The sequence below is a fragment of the Phalacrocorax aristotelis genome, chromosome 2 (assembly GCF_949628215.1).
Source record: "Phalacrocorax aristotelis chromosome 2, bGulAri2.1, whole genome shotgun sequence".
Lineage (NCBI taxonomy): Eukaryota > Metazoa > Chordata > Aves > Suliformes > Phalacrocoracidae > Phalacrocorax > Phalacrocorax aristotelis.
Genome location: NC_134277.1, coordinates 162,085,204 through 162,103,597, shown reverse-complemented (window position 1 = coordinate 162,103,597; position 18,394 = coordinate 162,085,204). Strand labels below are relative to the sequence as shown.

The window sequence follows — 18,394 nt, the reverse complement described above, 5'->3', positions numbered from 1 at the left end:
TCTGATGCTAGAAAAATTTTTTTTTTTAATGTTTCTTTGAAATATAGCATTTCAGTATCTATAAGGCTGATGACATTGTTAAGATGCAAAATTGCTAAGTTTGTATCTTAGTCTCATTGTTATGGGCCATCATAAAATTACTTTTTGTAAATCCTTCGTTCCTCTGGTAGGTATGAGGTGTTAATGGACTTTAGGTATTCCCTGTATGTAGCATTCCCTGTATGTAGCCAAATCATTCAGAAACTGATTTTCTTCCCTGCATCCTGATTTGTCTCAATCAGAATAGATAAGGGATAGTGTCCAGGTCTCTACTTAAAAGTTGCAGACATAACTTCTTGCAAATACCAGCCTCCTCATTTCTAGTTTGAAGGTTTATTGATGAACACCCAGTTCTATTGTGATTAATTAATGTATTCTCCAGTTTTTATCAGGCCAAAGAAAAATTTAAAAAAGAAATGAAGATTGAAGGATTTCTGTACAGTGACTTATCTGTACTAGCTTCTGATATCCCGTATTTTCCACCAGAGGAAGAGGAGGAAAATTTGGAAGATGGAATTCACCTGGTTGTCTGTGTCCATGGATTGGATGGTAAGGCCAGGAGGAATTGCTGTTTGCAAGTCATTTTGGTTTAAACAAACAAACAAACAAAAACAAAAAAAAAGGCAGATGTTCAGCAAGTTTGAAAGAATGGAGAGTCTAAAGTATTTATCTTAGCTAAGTATTTAGTCCTTATCATATTATTCAGTTTATTGTAATAAAATATCTAGGAGAATATTAAATATTTGCTGTAAGAAATGGGTGCTGCAACTTTTTGTTGTTGTTGTTTAAACAGAATTCTACACCAATTACACCAGTCCTTCTGTGTACAGGTGGAGTGCATTACAGTAACTCTTCTTGTCTTTCCACAGATGCTTGGTTGTTTTGCAGTATGTCACCAGGATGAAAATATTATTTAACCCTCCCCCAATTCTGTTATAGGGTAGACAGTGGCTGGTTTTAGAAAGTAAGAGAATAAAAATCATTATTCACTGCAGAGGAAGCATGCCCTGGAATTTTTTACATATATGCTTTCTAAGCAGAAAACAGATGGGTTAAACTTGAAATATCTCTTGAAAAATTATTGGTATCAATGGGAAAGGTGTAGATGTTGACCTTAAAACTGCAGTGAAGAAGGGGTAGAGATTGAAATCTCAGGCATTCTCAGAAATATGGAAAACAAACATTGGCTTGAGCAAGGGCTATTTGCCATTCAATATCTCAGTGGCAGTGAGTCCTTCTCATGAGGTGGAAGTACCTCCTTTTCCAACAAAACATTTCAGAAGATTTTTGATTTTTCTGGTATAGAATGGGGCATGTCCCAAAATATTTGGAGCCTGACAGTATTTCAGCACCATCTCTAATTGTGAATACACAGAGGCAGGCTACTCTTCCAGCTGCAAGAACAGACCTCAGCTTTTTGGCTTTTTGGCTTACCTCTCCTGTTCAGTATATAGGGGACAGAGTTGTTCCAGGCCTGATCTTCACCCTTTCTTCCCCACCGTTTATGCAGTCCCTAGCAGCAGGAGGTGAGGTCCAGCCCCACCTTGTGCAGGCTGGGGGTATTCTTGCCCTCCCACTGTTTCAATACATGATCCTGAGGTGTAGTGAGCTGTCTTAGCAACATTTAGCAAAAGCTCCCTGGTGTCAAGGTTTATTGGAAGAGGAATGTATCAAATTTACTTTATATTAGTTATTTTTCTGTTGAATTACATCTTTTACAGTACCATTTATTTCTAGGTAACAGTGCAGATCTGCGGCTGGTAAAGACTTTTATAGAACTGGGACTCCCTGGTGGAAAACTGGACTTCCTAATGTCTGAAAGAAATCAGGTAGTACAGAGCTAATTTCTGTCTTCCTTTAGATATGCTACAAGCTGTTGACATTGCTGAAACAGGGCCTTCAGCAAAGCCTTTTCACCAAGTGAATGAAGTAAAAGCACTGGAGAATTCAAGGAATTTTATATAGTATTTAATGCAAAGGCCTGGTCCTGTTCCTGTCTAATTTGATAGGGTATTCAATCCCAAGAGAAAATATTCCTAGCATTAAAGCCAAAGGCAATGACATTAGCAGTCATAGGACTACAACTTAGAAGAAGAAAATTGATTTATCCTGTCAGTTTGCAAACTTAGCCTCTGCTTATTGAATGACAGGCAACACAGCACTGACAGAAATCAGCAAATTTAGTGATGCTAAATTCCCTGGAGGATGTGCAATATCCAGCAGGTGTTGCCAGCTTCCTTTGCTGCATCAGCCATTGTTTCTCCTGTTGCAATGTTTGTGAGATTTATTTCCTTGAATGATAAAGAAATGCCTTCCAGAAAAATTCATTGCTAGTCTAGGCAGAGAAACAGAAATGAATTCTGTGCTTTGCTCTGCAATGAACCTGTATTTATGACACAGAGGCCTCACTTTATGCACAAGATAAGGATTTCCAGTGCCCAGTCAGAAACATTATTCTGATTTATGAGCAGCTGAGAAACTTGAGTCAAAACTTTCCCACCTACTTTGTTCAACAGCTTTTGTATTTTGAAGTGGCCACTTGGTGTTAGTCTGTGAACTTGCCACCTTCCAGTGCACATCTCTGTCAGCAGCAGGCCTGCACAGTGAACGTAAGCAAGATGAAAATAATGAGGAGACCCCTTCAGACTTTCATCAAAGCCTCTTCTCATGTTTTCAGAGAATGAAACACCTTACAACATCTCTATTTAAAATTATCAAGAGCCCATAGGGGAAATTTTAGTGCTCCTGTAGTTTGGGAAATTGAGTAAGTTCCCATGGCACTGGAAATAGAACCTGTGTGGTTTGATGACTATTTGGGTACCGTAAATCATCCTGTCACCCTTTTTTTCCCTGCTCTGTGAAGCACACTGAAAATGACTCAAAAAATCAGTCATTTAGCTGAAGTTTGTCGTCAAGAGGAAAATGCAAATCACTTTTTTTAGACATTCATTTGTAATACATTTGACAAGCTCAATCAGGCTGAGGTGAAACTAAAGGATGGAGATATAACCAGGTGAAATTTGATGTATTTTGTTTATGATTAATGTTCAGGCTGATATTCTTCCACTTTTAAACAACCTGAAAGATTTGGGATAATGAGCCTAGGAGGAAATAATTAATTATCAATGCAGAAAAAACAAACAGGCAGGAGGTTAGTGGACTGTTTGTAGTTTATGAGAACATTTATTTTAAGGCTGTATTGCAACGTGAACATGCTCATGTTTTCCTTTGCAAGAGCTGCAATTAGCAAGATGAGTTGTGTCACAAAAGCATTAATTACTGATATGTTTGCTCTGAATAGCTGTTCCAACATTTGATGATTGTTTTTGTGGCATCTCATTAGTTATGAATTTGATTTAGAGTCCTGTTGGATTGCCAAATGACACAGTTCTGAATAAGATCTGCTTGCAATCATATAGACTGGACAATATATTATATGTTTTATTGTACCACAACTGGCAGCACTGTTGCAAGCAACGAATTGTTTGTCTCTGTCTAGCACTCATTCTCTTACTGATAACTGCTGAATAACAAACACACAGCATTTCATGAAGATGGCCAAATAATTTTGTGATTACATCCTTAGCATCAGCATAACCCACGTGTCAGTGAATATTGCTGTAAACTATTTTATTGCAGTAATCTGTTAAATCTTAAAAGCCAAAAGCTTTTCTTCCATGTGCAGAGTATGGTATCTAGAGCAGCTGAGCATTAGCAGTTCTCACCAGTGTCAAGTCAGGCTGCTTTGAGATAATACTTAGGATTCTGGAATCACTCAGCCTAATATTGTTAATCTTACTATTAATAAATTGTAGGTCCGGGTTTATACTATCATGACATGTACCAAAGTTAGAGGCACAGTCAGTAGAGAAAGAAAAGTAACCGCAGGAGATAATTCACTCCCCTTAAAATATAAATTGTCTTCTAGAGGGCCCAGTTTTCATGCCTTACAAAGTGTAGAGTTACTGTAGTCCTACTTAAATTCTCAGGTTGTGTTCTTGAAGCTAAAAGGCACAATATAGAGTCAAAGAGACTCTATGACAGAAAATTTTGCCTTACTTTACCTACGAGCTCACTGAGGACAGTGAATATCCACATGGGCTTTAATGGTAGCTAAGTTACCCACACTGTCTGATGGTCTCATTACTGTTTAGGTTATGTGAGAAAGGGAATTCTTGTCTTGAGTAAGTGTGCAATATTAGTTGGGAGCTATTTTCTAAAAAACTGAAAGTGAAACTTCATTAATCTGTTTTCAAAGCAAAACTTCAATTTTTAGGGGACTTGAAGATTGAGAAAAATGCCCCAGTCCCCACCTTGAGCATGTATAAAGAAAGTTTGGACTGGTTTTTACTTCTGCTTGCATTTTACTTTGGAAATATCATCAGTCTGCAATAAGTGCAATATATTTTAATTCTCCGACTCATTCAATTTTTCACTAGACTGATACTTTTGCTGACTTTGATACAATGACTGATCGATTATTGGATGAAATTATTCAGCATATCCAGTTGTACAACCTCTCCATATCCCGAATAAGGTAAGTGTTCTGATAATTAATAGACTGTAACTGAGTTACATGAGCAACATTCAGTGAAATTAGCTTTTCCAAAAGTGCCCAGTGTCAGAAACCATTGTATCAGTGAGATGGATTTTCACTTTGTTGTAGATGGAAGAGCATCTACTGGCTGAAAAAAATGTGAAATGGTAACTAAAGGATGTTACTGAAAACCCTGATAGAGTCCCCTCAAGAGAAATTTATGCCACCCTTATGTTTAATTTAAATAAAATACTGATGGGTTTTGTGGTAATGTAATTCTTTCTTTCCAACAGTTTCATTGGACATTCCCTTGGTAATGTCATCATTCGATCTGTACTAACTCGCCCCAGGTTTCGCTATTACCTCAACAAGTTACACACCTTCCTGTCCCTCTCTGGGCCTCACCTGGGAACCCTTTACAACAACAGTACTTTGGTTAGTACAGGTAAGAGTTGATGGGAAACCTATGACTGGCTGCAGTCCATGGAAGAGTGCATGAGAGAGCAACACATGGAGGTAGCAATAAATTGTAACAACGGGACTTGTACACTGAAGTTGTGGAAAATATTTGCTGAAGTCTTCAAACCCACACAGAAAAATTTGCAGTGAGAGGGGCTTTCAGTATGTACTACCAGGTCCAGCACAGTGTCCCCTGAAAAACCCAAGGTGTGCAGCAGTGAAAGATGATCTTGCTTCCACTGTATTCTTCCACTTCTCTGTGTACTGCCAATTCAGAGAGACATCTCCAAGGCTGATGAAGATACTTAGAGTGTTATGGGAATGGAACATCCTACAGTTCAGCCTTCCTGAGTGTTTAAGCTACCAGGGCATTGATAAACGTAGAATCATAGAATCACAGAATAGTTTGGGTTGGAAGGGACCCTTAGAGGTCATCTAGTCCAACCCCCCTGCAGTGAGCAGGGACATTTTCAACTAGATCAGGTTGCTCAAAGCCCTGTTCAACCTGACCTTGAGTGATTCCAGGGATGGGGCATCGACCACCTCTCTGGGCAACCTGTGCCAGTGTTTCACCACCTTCATTGTAAAAAATGTCTTCCTTACATTTAGTTTAAATCTACCCTCTTTTAGATTAAAACTGTTACCCCTATCCAGTGAGACCCTTAGACTTTTCTCCCTGTTGATTAGCAATACAAGAGGAAACAAAGACTTATATTGAGTTACAGCGCTACCCTTACTGTAAGCACATGCCTTTAATCCCCTTGGCTGGTAATTAGCAAACAAGATAAAAAATTGCATCAATTTTCATTCCAGGTCTATGGCTCATGCAGAAGTTGAAAAAGTCAGGGTCACTTTTGCAACTGACCTTCAGGGACAATGCGGATCTGCGCAAATGTTTCCTCTATCAGCTCAGCCAAAAAACGGGTGAGTAGGGCTTGGTGTGGCTGTGTAAATATCAAGGGCATTCCAAAGGATTGTGCTGGATTGCCATATCCTGCAGGGAGTAAAGGAAATCTACATTTTGTTAATGAATGTTCTTTAATCACTCTTGCTTTCAAGAAGGGCTGCTCTGCCTAAAATTTAATATCAATTTTCTTTGTTAATTTTTTTCTGTGCCAGTTATCATGAGTATATTTGCCAAACTTTTAGCTCCAAAGAAGACCTCCATGATGTAGTAAACATGCACCTAAGTTTATATTCTGCAAGAAGAAACATCATTCTTGACAGGCCACCATTGCTTAATTTATGCCACTAGATGAAAACCATTTTTCCTTTTTTATTATTTTTTTAAGTTTAACATCTCTTGTCTCTAAGAAATATGACTTTGTGAGATGAAAAGCAAATTTTATTCATGTCTATTTTGACACCTTTGTACTACAGAGGGAGATGTATGGCCGCACACTGCAAAAATGATGGCTAAATAGAGATATTTTTACCCCATCCTTGGTCTGTCATGAATAGATGAAATAAATCAGACTTTTCTTAAGGAAACAAAGCAAGCATGATCCTTCTATTCAAGCAAATGTTTTCTTTTAATAGTTGGTTTTTTAATATTGTGTGTGAGCAAACGGGGGCCAAGTATGTAGTCACAAGGTCACTACTTGATATAGAATTTTTTTCTCATATTTTGGTACATTGCTAATAGGAAACAAAGACTGTGTTAAGATTAATATAACTTCTTAATTCTTATTCTGACAGACAGATAGAGGTGTTTTATAATTTTATTAACATACTACATGACATAATCAATGATGGGAAGCTGCTGATTCTTGACATTACTTGAATTTCCTTATTTGAATTTTCCTTTTGATTCCCTGGCTCTCATTTTCGTGGAATACATTTCATCTGCTTTACTACTCCTATGTTCAAATAAAACCGAGTCTACACAGGAAGCTCACATTGTAACATCCCAAGCAAAGAATTCCCAAGCATGTATTGTGAGTCAAAGCAATTCATTGTTTGTTAGCTTTGTAGACTGGAGGTCTAACAAGCTATAAATGAAGGTGTTGTCCCTGCAAAAGCAGAAAGCAGAAATTTAAATGTGAAGAGGGTTGTTTGTAAGGTCAGAATCATCCAGGTAGGTGCTTAGGTGAAAAATCTGAAGAAGGAGGTAGGTCCAGGTGTGAAAATATGAGCTGGCATACTAAGTCAAAATAGAGGTGCCACTACTCCAGCAACCTTCTCCCAAAACTATTTGAGAGAACCTACAGAGGGAGAAATACCAGAAGCAGTGTTGTGCCTACTTTTCCAGATAACTCTTTAAGCTTCCAGTAATTTCTGACTTTCTTCTTAAAGTAGAAGTCCCTGCTACTTTAATCTTGTCTTTCTTGCTTGTCTTGAACGAAAAAATAAATATTCCCTGTTGAACCTTGTCACATAGATTTTAGATATGGTTACACTCGCTGTTGCTTCTCCTACCTTTTACCTCAGACTGAAGTCACAAAATCAGTTGGTTTGATTGCACAAGAAAAAATGATAGACAGATTCAGCCAGGCTTAGCAAAGACAGCCAACAGGACTCTTCTTCGTGGTGGTGATCACATATTTTTCTATGAAAATCTAGAAATCAAATTATTTGATTCTGGGCCCCTTTCCCATAAGAGGCAGGGAAAGATGGTAGTCAAACCTACATCTCTGCTGTGTTCGGGATACTCTCTGGACTATTAGATTAGATCACCTGTGTCCATTTTCCTGCTTTTCTGCTGAATGTGGGTGATGGAGGGCTGAAGAGATCACAGACTGGGTAAACAGCAGGACCCTGTTTCCACAGTCTGTCAGTGCCCACATTGCCTCCAAGGAAGAGGGAGGATTCCTGTTTTCCAGTCCAGGTACCACCAGTATGCATTTATCAAGGGACTGCTGAATGCAGGGACTGGATCCCAAGACGCCCTGAAAATTGATGGAATAGTATGACGTCATAGCAGTGAAGATGGTTCCTCTTCTCCTCTCTCTATTTTATTTGAAAATTGTACTAATTTGTTGTGTTCTTTTTGGATGTGATCCCCATTCCTGTGAACGGTTATTTCTCCAAACCCACTCATTGACTGTAGTGGGTCTGTACATGTGTTTCCAATGTTTAGAGGCATAAATATTTCAAGATTAAAGTTTTAATCAAATCGGTTTTTCAAACAGAGACAGTTCTTACATTTTTGTGGACATACAATTAACCTGTATGGGTGTTGATAAGTAACAGTTTCTTATAGTTAAAATAGAAATGAGTTTGAGCTATTCTGAATCTAAGATTGTGTTGCATGTTTATTATTATTTTGCACTGTAGATTTTCAAATGCATTTGAACATGAAGTAGTCATGTTGACGCTGTATGTATTTTCATTTCTGTGCATCATTGTGATAAATGTATTTAATGCGTTTGTCACAGGTCTTCAGTACTTTAAAAATGTTGTGTTAGTGGCCTCACCCCAAGACAGATATGTACCCTTTCATTCAGCAAGAATAGAAATGTGCAAAAATGCACTTAAGGACAGACACACAGGTATGTTTAAGATCCTTTCTGTATTTACAAAACTGTTGAGGAAATGTGTTTTTGTGTAACTGAGGTAATTGCATTAGAAGGGTTTTTCATAACCATGATGAAAACTCAAATGTTTATTTGATAAGGAAGAAAGTGTTTTCTTCCCACAGGAAATTACCGAAATCAATAAAAGAAGCTTTTTAAGATGCACTTTGTCTGATGAAAACAAATTTCAATCAGGTCATAATCAAAGGTTTCTTACTGCTTCTTCCCCTTCCCTCTAATTTATTTTTTTAAAAGTGATAATAATAGAACTAGCTCTTGAAGTGTTTTTCTGTAACCTACTTATTTGCTACTATTGTCTCACCTTTGTTTTACATAATGAAACATCTCTCAGCACATCCAAAGTCAGGGGGTTTTCCCTATGTTTTCAATAGTGTTTGGATGATTGCCAGGTAATTTAAAGGAATAGATCTAAAATAAAGTTCTAAACTAAAGTAAAGCACATCAGGGCTCATGCCATCCGAGGTCTAGCCCCCCTGTGGATTCAGGCTTTATATTGTCTCTAGGTATTGCCTTTGTTATTAGCAGTCTCCCTCATTTATAAAATCACAGAGTCACAGAATCACAGAATGGCAGGGGTTGGAAGGGACCTCTGGAGATCCTCTTGTCCGACCCCCCTGCTTGAGCAGGCACACCCAGAGCAAGGGGCACAGCACCCTGTCCAGGAGGGGTTTGAATGTCTCCAGGGAAGGAAAATCCACAGCCTCCCTGGGCAACCTGTTCCAGTGCTTTGTTTTTCCTCATGTTTAGGTGGAACTTCCTGTGTTCCAACTTGTGCCCATTGCCCCTTGGCCTGTTGTTGGGCACCACTGAAAAGAGTCCAGTCCCATCCTCTTGGCACTCACCCTTTAAGATATTTATAAGCATTGATAAGATTCTCCCTCAGTCTTCTCTGCTCCAGGCTAAACAATATTCCATGGCTTCAGTTTGATACCACTTCCAGAAATAATTTTCAGTGTAATTTCATACCCATTTAGCATAGGTGATTATCTAGAAATGGAGGCAGTCTTTGGAAGTAGAAAGAGACACCCAGGCCCAATAATCAACATGGTTGCCTTCACACATCTTACCTAAATTGCAGCTCTTTCTATCTACCTCAGATATGAATCAAAAGGTAATTTTCTAACTCTCCCGTTGGTTGTTTCTCAGGGAGATGTTTTACCTAGCAGGACCCATATCTACATTCAGTGTAGATCATTTATGAGCACAAGTTTCCTGAGCCATTGTTTTTGCCCTATAAACTCCTCAGCTATCTATATGATGTCCTCGCTGCATTTAGATTCCCCAGAGAAACCTGAATGGACCTCTAGGTCTTGCCAGACACTTTTGCATTTGAAATCACAGGCAGCATGAGTCCAACTATATTCCCCTGAAGGAAACAAGAGCATTTCTTTCCACCACAGATGTAATGAGTCTAAATGCTCAGGAGTGTCCCATTCTTCATGCTAGGAGCTTCAGCAGACCTTCTTCAGATGGCTAGTGCCTCCATTAAATTAACAACATCCTGGCACTCAGCAAACCTTTAAAATGGATTGCACTCTCTTGCATTTTGGCCTTGCTTCCATTTTCCTTCTCATTGCTACTGCAACTAAATGATACTGGAAGGAAAGAGGGGATCTAGCAACTTTGGCACATAGGCGTGACATCTAAACTCTTTTGCAGGTCCTGTTTATGCAGAAATGATTAACAACCTTCTCCAGCCTTTGATTGGGGCGAAGGACTGCACTTTGATCAGACACAACGTGTTCCATGCTCTGCCAAACACCGCCAACACATTGATAGGCCGCGCTGCCCACATTGCCGTGCTGGATTCTGAACTCTTCCTGGAGAAGTTTTTCCTCGTGGCAGGACTCAACTACTTCAAATAGTGCCTGAAGTACAGGGTAACAGAGGCAAATCATTTAATTGAGCTGAGGAGAATCTCTTAGCCAAAGGAGTGCAGTGTTAGAAAATAGATCAGGTGGGACTTTCAAACTCTCCATTTCCATTTCTGTTTCAGAGAATAAAGTGCTATGGCTTTAAGGCATTCAAGCTTCCAAATATTGGTGCTTTTGGAAGAAATAAATATTTGTCTTCAGTTTCTATGTCCTTTGTCCACATAAAGACATGAGCCACTTCTGAAGTACGGAATGAGAATAAGAAAGCTAATTCTCTAAATGTGATTGGACCAATATGATTCCTATTTCTCCTGAATATTAACCCAGGAACTTGGCTGTCTTTGATTTAATGATCATTTACTTATTAACAAAGTTGTAGCACTTTTGGGGTAGTTAACACATGAGGAAATAAGCATATATGATATATGAACTCAGGTTAAAACCTCCTTTGTGATGAACTGAGAAGTTTGAAAACATTTATGAAAATTTCAATGTTTCCATTCGTTGAATGAAAATATTTGGATGGTTCCATTACTGGTATTCATTTGTAACATGCGTACATTCAAGTATTAGAAAGGAGTGAAACTTTTATCATAGAATGAAGAAACCTTGATATTTGTCTTTTTTTTTTTTAAAAAGAAACTTTAAGTTGTGAAGAATTTTTTTCATGTTAGAAGCTGCCAAACCAAGAGGAATCTATTGGATTACTTGTAAAATATCAGTGGCATCTGTTCACATTTCTTCTGTTTACATTTATAAAGCATCATTCTTGTGCTTGTTATGACCTTAGAGGTACAATTTTTATTTTTACATTTGTATCTAAGTACATTTAACCCCCCCAAATTTTTTTTTCTTACATTTATTACTCTGATATGAAATTCAATATCTAGCCAGTAATGCCCCTAAAAAACCCAATCAGATGAAAACAAGCTCAAGACATAGAGTGGTAAGGATTGTGGAAATCTTAAAAAAATATAAGGATGTCTTCCTAGGCTCCTCTGCAATGCTCTGTTAATGCTTTACTAATGCCCGTTTGCAGCACTATATACAGTCCTAATTATTATACAGTTATAGCTGGTTAAAACATTTAAAACTTTATTCATAAAAAAGATATCCAAGTTGTTTTTATGGGTTTGGAAAAGAACCCATTTTTCACTTTTTAAAGTTTTTTTTTTAAATTTTCATTGAAATTTTTATCAAAAATTTATCAGATTTAAAATTTAAAAATTTCAATAACTTTCTATACTTTTTCATAACATTTTGATAAATTTTCAATACCACTGCAACTTTTTCAAAAAAGAGAAAGTGAATAATTCTTCATAGTTATTTTTGTTTGGAAGGTGGGCAATTTTTTAATGCAAATGTAATTTGTTTAAAAACATAAGTGACCAGTCCTCTGTAGCTTGTGCAAAACCCATAAAAAAGTGACAAAGGTGGTTTCAGTAAATTAAGATCAAGGTAGTGGAGATTTCTGAAATACAGAGTTAAAAAATTAAAACAAAAAACCTCGCAACCACAGGGAAATAGCTGTACATGCAAAAAGTAAAACTATTTTTTTCCAAAAGAAGAAGAGTGGAAAACTTACACAGAATTAGTTCAAGGAAAGAGTTGATAGCAGACTGGTAAATGCTGCTAAAGAACAAGGTTAGTTTGATAATGCAGGCATGTTTTTAAAATAGAAAGGAGAAAGAAGGAATATACAAAAGGGTGAGGTTAAGATCACCTGAAAATAGGAAAGTATATTGCACCTAAAAATCATCTGCCCATTAAAGGGGCAGAAATTATATAGAAACAGTTACATGATGTGTTTCAATATTGACATTTTTTTAAAACATTAAATATTACCTCAGTACTTGAATTAAATAGGTTGATACTATTTTCTTAATTTTTTCCCCCCTTAATAAATAGTTTAAAGCTAAAAGACAGATTTACCCAGTTAACTAATAAATTGTCAGGAATCAAAAATATCTGGTTCCTGCTTCTTGTTTGGGAAGTCTTTATCACTTTTTGACCTCAACATTTTAGTGCCAGCTACACTTACACATCACAGCTTACTTCTTCCTTGGTAAATTGCTTACAGAATTTTAAATATCATGGGTCATGTAGGTTAAGCTGTTGTACAATGCAGTGGTTTTGAGCCACAGACATGGACTGCTAACGAGTGTGTGCAAAACAAGAAAGAAAAGCCATCCCCAACCATCAGCAAGCTTCAGTACGCTGTATGAGGGTCTGCTCCTCTTTTAGAAACTGTTCAGGAGTCTGCCGACAGAAAAATTTGAAAAATATTGAGAAGTTAGTTTACAGATATATACATGCTAATGTATGTGTGTATATGTACACAGTCTATACAAAGAAGTGTGCTTATTTCAAGGTCTCATGCACCAACTTCTTCAATCCTGAGTATACTGAGTCTGACAACATGCCAGTGTAGCTGTTCTTACATTCAGATTGGTGGTTTCTTGCCTTGCCTTGTTCATTAGACAACGTTCGCAGCTTCGTGATTGCATGAGAGAAGGGAAATCTGAAAAGGTGTCTTTTGTATTGCTGCAGAAGTTGGTGGGCCTTTCAGTACTTTCACACTCTGTAGTGCTATTAGCGCTCTGACTGATGGATAAACATAGCTAAAGGTTTCTGTGTTCCTATATGTAATCTTCTTCCATGCCTCAGAGTCTGATTTCAGAATTGGAGTTGGATTGTACATGGAGTTGGATTAGGTCCACACAACTTGCTCCTCATGGGGTATGGCAGAGAGCGTCTACGGAGCCTCAGAAAAATCTGGGAGATGTCATTCCTGTGAAACGATGAGACACAGATTTAATCTTCCTTATGCTGGCAGAACACTGTAGGAAATATTGGCAGCAATGGTCTAGCTAAGCATTCATTTTCAAGGTTCTCAGAATAGCCTCCCCCTCTGTTCCTTCTTTTATTCTTTTTAATGGCATGTTGCCTTGATAATAACTCTCAATATTGTAAATCCACTCTAATTGTGTAGACTATAGTGCAAAGAAATCCTTATCATCATTATAATATAAATAAGATCTAAGTAGTTGGACTTCATCAAACTATAGCAAACAACACGGACTTTTTTTCCGATTTTTTTTAATATAGATAAATATATATTAAAGATTACCTTCATAACAAATAGCAATGATGTCTCCCCTCAGCCTCCTCTTCTCCAGGCTAAACAACCTCAGTTTCCTCAGCCGCTTCTCATAAGACTTGTGCTCTAGACCCTTCACCAGCTTTGTTGCCCTTCTCTGGACACGCTCCAGCACCTCAAGGTCCTTCTTGTACTGAGGGGCCCAAAACTGAACACAGGATTCAAGGTGTGGCCTCACCAGTGCCGAGTACAGGGGCACGATCACTGCCCTGCTCCTGCTGGCCACACTATTCCTGATACAAGCCAGGATGCTGTTGGCCTTCTTGGCCACCTGGGCACACTCCTGGCTCATGTTCAGGTGGCTGTCAACCAACACCCCCAGGTCCTTTTCCTCCAGGCAGCTTTCCAGCCACTCTTCCCCAAGCCTGTAGCGCTGCCTTGGGTTGTTGTGACCCAAGTGCAGGACCCAGCACTTGGCCTTCTTAAGCCTCATACAATTGGCCTCAGCTCATCTATCCAGCCTGTCCAGGTCCCTCTGTATGGCCTTCCTGCCCTCCAGCAGATCAACTCTTCCACCTAGCTTGATGTCATCTGCAAACTTACTGAGGGTACACTTGATCCCCTCATCCAGATCATCAATGAAGATATGGAACAGGATCAGCCCTGACACTGAGCCTTGGGGAACACCATTCGTGACTGGCTGCTAACTGGATTTCTCTCCATTCACCACCACTCTCTGGGCTCGGCTGTCCAGCCAGTTTTTAACACGTCGCAGGGTGCACTTGTCCAAGCTGTGAGCAGCCAGCTTCTCCAGGAGAATGCTGTGGGATAAAGTGTCTTACTTAAAGTAAGACTTTAATTTACTTAATTACTAAATTCCAAGTAGACAATGTCCACAGCCTTCCCCTCATCCACTAAGCAGGTCACCTTATCACAGAAGGAGACCAGGTTAGTGAGGGAGGACCTCCCTTTCATAAACCCATGCTGGCTGAGCCCGATCCCCTGGTTGTCCCCCATGTGCCGCGTAATGGCATTCAAGATGATCTGCTCCATGACCTTTCCTGGCACCGAGGTCAGGCTGACAGTCCTGTAGGTCCCCGGATCCTCCTTCCGAAACTTCTTGTAGAGGGGTGTCACATTCGCTAGTTTCCAGTCATCTGGGACCTCCCCGGTTGACCAGGACTGCTGGTAAATGATGGACAGTGGCTTGGCGAGCTCCTCTGCCAGCTCCCTCAGTATCCTCGGGTGGATCCCATCCAGCCCCATGGACTTGTGAACACCCAGGTGAAGGAGCAGGTCAGTGACTGCCACCTTTTCAACAACTGGGACTTCATTCTGCTTATTAGCTCCATCACCCAGCACAGGGGCCTGACAACCCTGAGGATGACCAGTCTGACTATTAAAGGCTGAGGCAAAGAAAGCATTAAGTACCTCAGCCTTCTCCTCATCTCTCCTGGCAAGGTTACCTTCCACATCGAACAAAGGAGGGAGATTCTCCCTGGCCCTCCTTTTGTCACTGATGCATTTATAAAAAGATTTTTTGTTACCTTTAATGGCGGCAGCCAGTTTAAGTTCCAGCTGGGCCCTCGCCTTCCTAATCTTTTCCCTGCATAACCTCACAACATCCTTGTAGTCCTCCTGAGTCACCTGCCCCTTCTTCCAAAGGCAGTAAGCTCTCCTTTTTTTCTTAAGTTCTAGCCAAAGCTCCCTATTCACCAAGCCGGTCTTCTCCCCCACCTGCTTGAGTTATGGCACATGGGGACGACCTGCTCCTGCGCCTTTGAGACTTCCTTCTTTAATAACATCCAGCCTTCCTGGACTCCTTTACCCTTCAGGACTGCCTCCCAGGGGACTCTGTTAACCAGACTCCTTAACAATCCAAAGTCTGCCCTTCTGAAGTTCAGGGTAACAGTTTTGCTGACCCTCTTCCTTACTTCTCTAAGAATTGAGAACTCTGTCATGTCATGGTCGCTGAGCCCAAGACAGCCTCCAACCACCACATCACCCACCAGGCCTTCTCTGTTCGTAAACAGCAGGTCCAGTGGGGCACCTCCCCTGGTTGGCTCACTTACCAGCTGTGGCAGGAAGTTATCTCCCACACATTCCAGGAACCTCCAAGACAGCTTTCTCTCTGCTGTGTTGTATTTCCAGCAGATATCTGGTAAATTGAAGTCTCCCATGAGAACAAGGGCTAGAGACTGTGAGACTTCAGCCAACTCCTTGTAGAGTACTTCATCTGTCTCCTGATTCTGGTTGGGTGTTCTGTAACAGACTCCCACCAGGATATCTCCCTTACTGGCCTTCCCCCTGACCCTTAACCTGTAAGCACTCAACCTTATCATTACCGTCGTTGAGTTCTAGACAGTCAAAACACTCTCTAACACACAAGGCTACCCCTCCACCTCTCCTTCCTTACCTGTCCCTTCTAAAGAGCTTTTAGCTATCCATTGCAGTGCTCCAGTTGTTGGAGTCATTCCACCATCCTTGCTATCATGCAAATCTACAGAATTGTCTAACTACCCAAACAAAGCAATTACTTTCTTCCATCCTCTAAAGTATTGTTAGTAGTTTTAGGTTTTGTACTGATTTTGACTGGGATAAAGTTAAATTTCTTCATAGTAGCTAGTATGGGGCTATGTTTTTGATTTGTGCTGAAAACAGTGTTCATAATACAGGGATGCTTTTGTTACTGCTGAGCAGTGCTTACACAAAGTCAAGGTCTTTTCTGCTTCTCACCCCACCCGACCAGTGAGGAGGCTGGAGGAGCAAAAGAAGCTCTGAGGGGACACAGCTGGGACAGCTGACCCCAACTGACCAAAGGGATATGCCACACCATATGATGTCGTATTCATAAATAAAACTTGGTGGTGGGTGGTATGGAGGTTGGCTGGGGCTGCCAATGCTCAGAGACTGGCTGGGCATCAGTCAGTTGGTGACGAGCAATTGGGGTTTTTTTGCATCACTTGTTTTTCCTGTTGTTTTTTTCTTGTTGTTTTTGGTTGGTCGGGGTTTTTTTCCCTTTTTCCCTCTTAGTTATTTTTCCCCCTCCTTTTTTTTTTCCTTTTCTTTTTTTTTAATTATTAAACTGTCTTTATCTCGACCCAGGAGTTTTTGCACTTTCACCTTTCCTTTCTCTCCCCTGTCCCACTGAGAGGGAGTGTGAGTGAGTAGCTGTGTGGTGCTTAGCTGCCTACCTGGGTTAAACCATGACAGATTTGTGCTAATCTGGTCCTTCAAGCTGCATTTTGTGTGTGCAATGTGATATTCTGATTAAGTGACCCAACAGAACTTTTCCCAGAATTCAAGCTTATTCTTCATGACTCCTTAGTGAGAAGCTGAAATACGGCTCCCCTGGTTATCCTGGGCTTTGTGATGGACAGAAGATATCTTGCTGATTCTGGATAAGTGTACTCAGTTCGCACTGGTTTACACCAGTCTGCTTTGCACAGTCTTGCAGCATGCTTTCTCTGCATCATTGTCATATGCTGCTAGTTGTAACTTTCCTTCCTTCCTTCCTTCCTTCCTTCCTTCCTTCCTTCCTTCCTTCCTTCCTTCCTTCCTTCCTTCCTTCCTTCCTTCCTTCCTTCCTTCCTTCCTTCCTCCCTCCCTCCCTTCCTTCCTTCCTTCCTCCCTCCCTCACTCCCTCCCTCCCTCCCTCCCTCTGTGACATTCTTGGTTGCTCAGTACATACTCTAGCAATTAGAGAAAAAACTGTCATGCTGGTGATTAGCATCTCTTTAAAATGACAGAACCAAGTGAGGGATATGACCTTTTAAAGAAAAAAAAAAGAAAAATATAATTATTTGTATTTAAAATGTTCATAGGCCTGGTCCAGCTTATTCTGAAATAAATTAAAAGCTCTCAATACCTTTAAGAGTGCCACATATAACCACACACAGAGCTTCTTGCCGCCGTGAATATTCAGTTGGTAGTGTTTGCTCCTGAGACTGTGAAGTCAGTGCGGATGTGCACTCACAATATTCATCACTGCCATTCCCTTTATCCAGGAGTGGTACATCGTGTTCATACATTCATTCCAGTCAATTTTCTCAGCGCTTTATATAAGAACTGTTATCCACTGTCCCAACATATTGCAGGTGACAGAATATTTTCTTAGAGAAGGAACAGCTGGAAGTCTCCCAGTCTAATTGCCGTTCAAAGCAGGATTATCACAAGCATCATAGTAAGGTGAGCCATGCCTTTGTCTTGCTGAGTCTTGAAAAAGTCTGGTGATGGATATAGTACAACTACTCTGGATTTCCTTTTCAACTGCTGTACGTCACTCCTAAGGGAAGAAAATAACATAAAGAAAAAAAATCCAATTCGAACTTTCCAAGCTGCAACTTCTTGCTGTTATATTTTATTATACAACCTTTTTATTCCATGGGGAAGATCTTGTTTCTGATGTATGGAACTCCCTTTTCAATACCTGCTGCAGCTCTTAGATTGTTACTTGGTCTCCTCTTTGGTAGACTAAGCAAGCCTAACTCTCAACCTTTCCTCAGAAGCCAAGTGCTTAGACCCCTCACCATCTTGTAGCTCTTTGCTGGAACCTTTCCAGTTTCTCAACCTGGATTTAGGAGGCTCCAGGTACTGGCAAGCTTCCTCAGATGATAGCTGTGGTGCAGACTGGTGCCATTTTCCTGGGCAGGAGGAGCTCACTGGCTGTAGGCTCCCATCACATCCTCTCCCTAACTCAGGGTCTAGTCTGAAGAGCTGGAGCTGTTCTCAAGTTGCCACAGTTTGCAAGCTTCCAGCTTGCATCTGCCTATGAGTTCTTCACTTCTTGCTCTTGTTCTGTATTGGTTAAGGTAATAGCACTAGCAAGGGCAAAGAGTTGTGACCCATG

The 18,394-nt window shown here is 40.1% G+C and overlaps 1 protein-coding gene across 1 annotated transcript in view; it reads left to right on the top strand.

Moving 5' to 3' along the window:
* The window catches only part of FAM135B (family with sequence similarity 135 member B), a 150,721-nt gene extending 140,003 nt beyond the window's left edge, over window positions 1-10,718 (top strand). Inside the window, exons 13-19 of the mRNA XM_075085887.1 lie at window positions 422-588; window positions 1,777-1,868; window positions 4,479-4,576; window positions 4,870-5,021; window positions 5,849-5,959; window positions 8,413-8,526; window positions 10,231-10,718. Of these exons, the coding sequence (XP_074941988.1) occupies window positions 422-588; window positions 1,777-1,868; window positions 4,479-4,576; window positions 4,870-5,021; window positions 5,849-5,959; window positions 8,413-8,526; window positions 10,231-10,436 (940 nt within the window). The 3' untranslated portion in view covers window positions 10,437-10,718. The remainder of the gene's footprint in view (window positions 1-421; window positions 589-1,776; window positions 1,869-4,478; window positions 4,577-4,869; window positions 5,022-5,848; window positions 5,960-8,412; window positions 8,527-10,230) is intronic.
* Window positions 10,719-18,394: the final 7,676 nt, after the last annotated feature.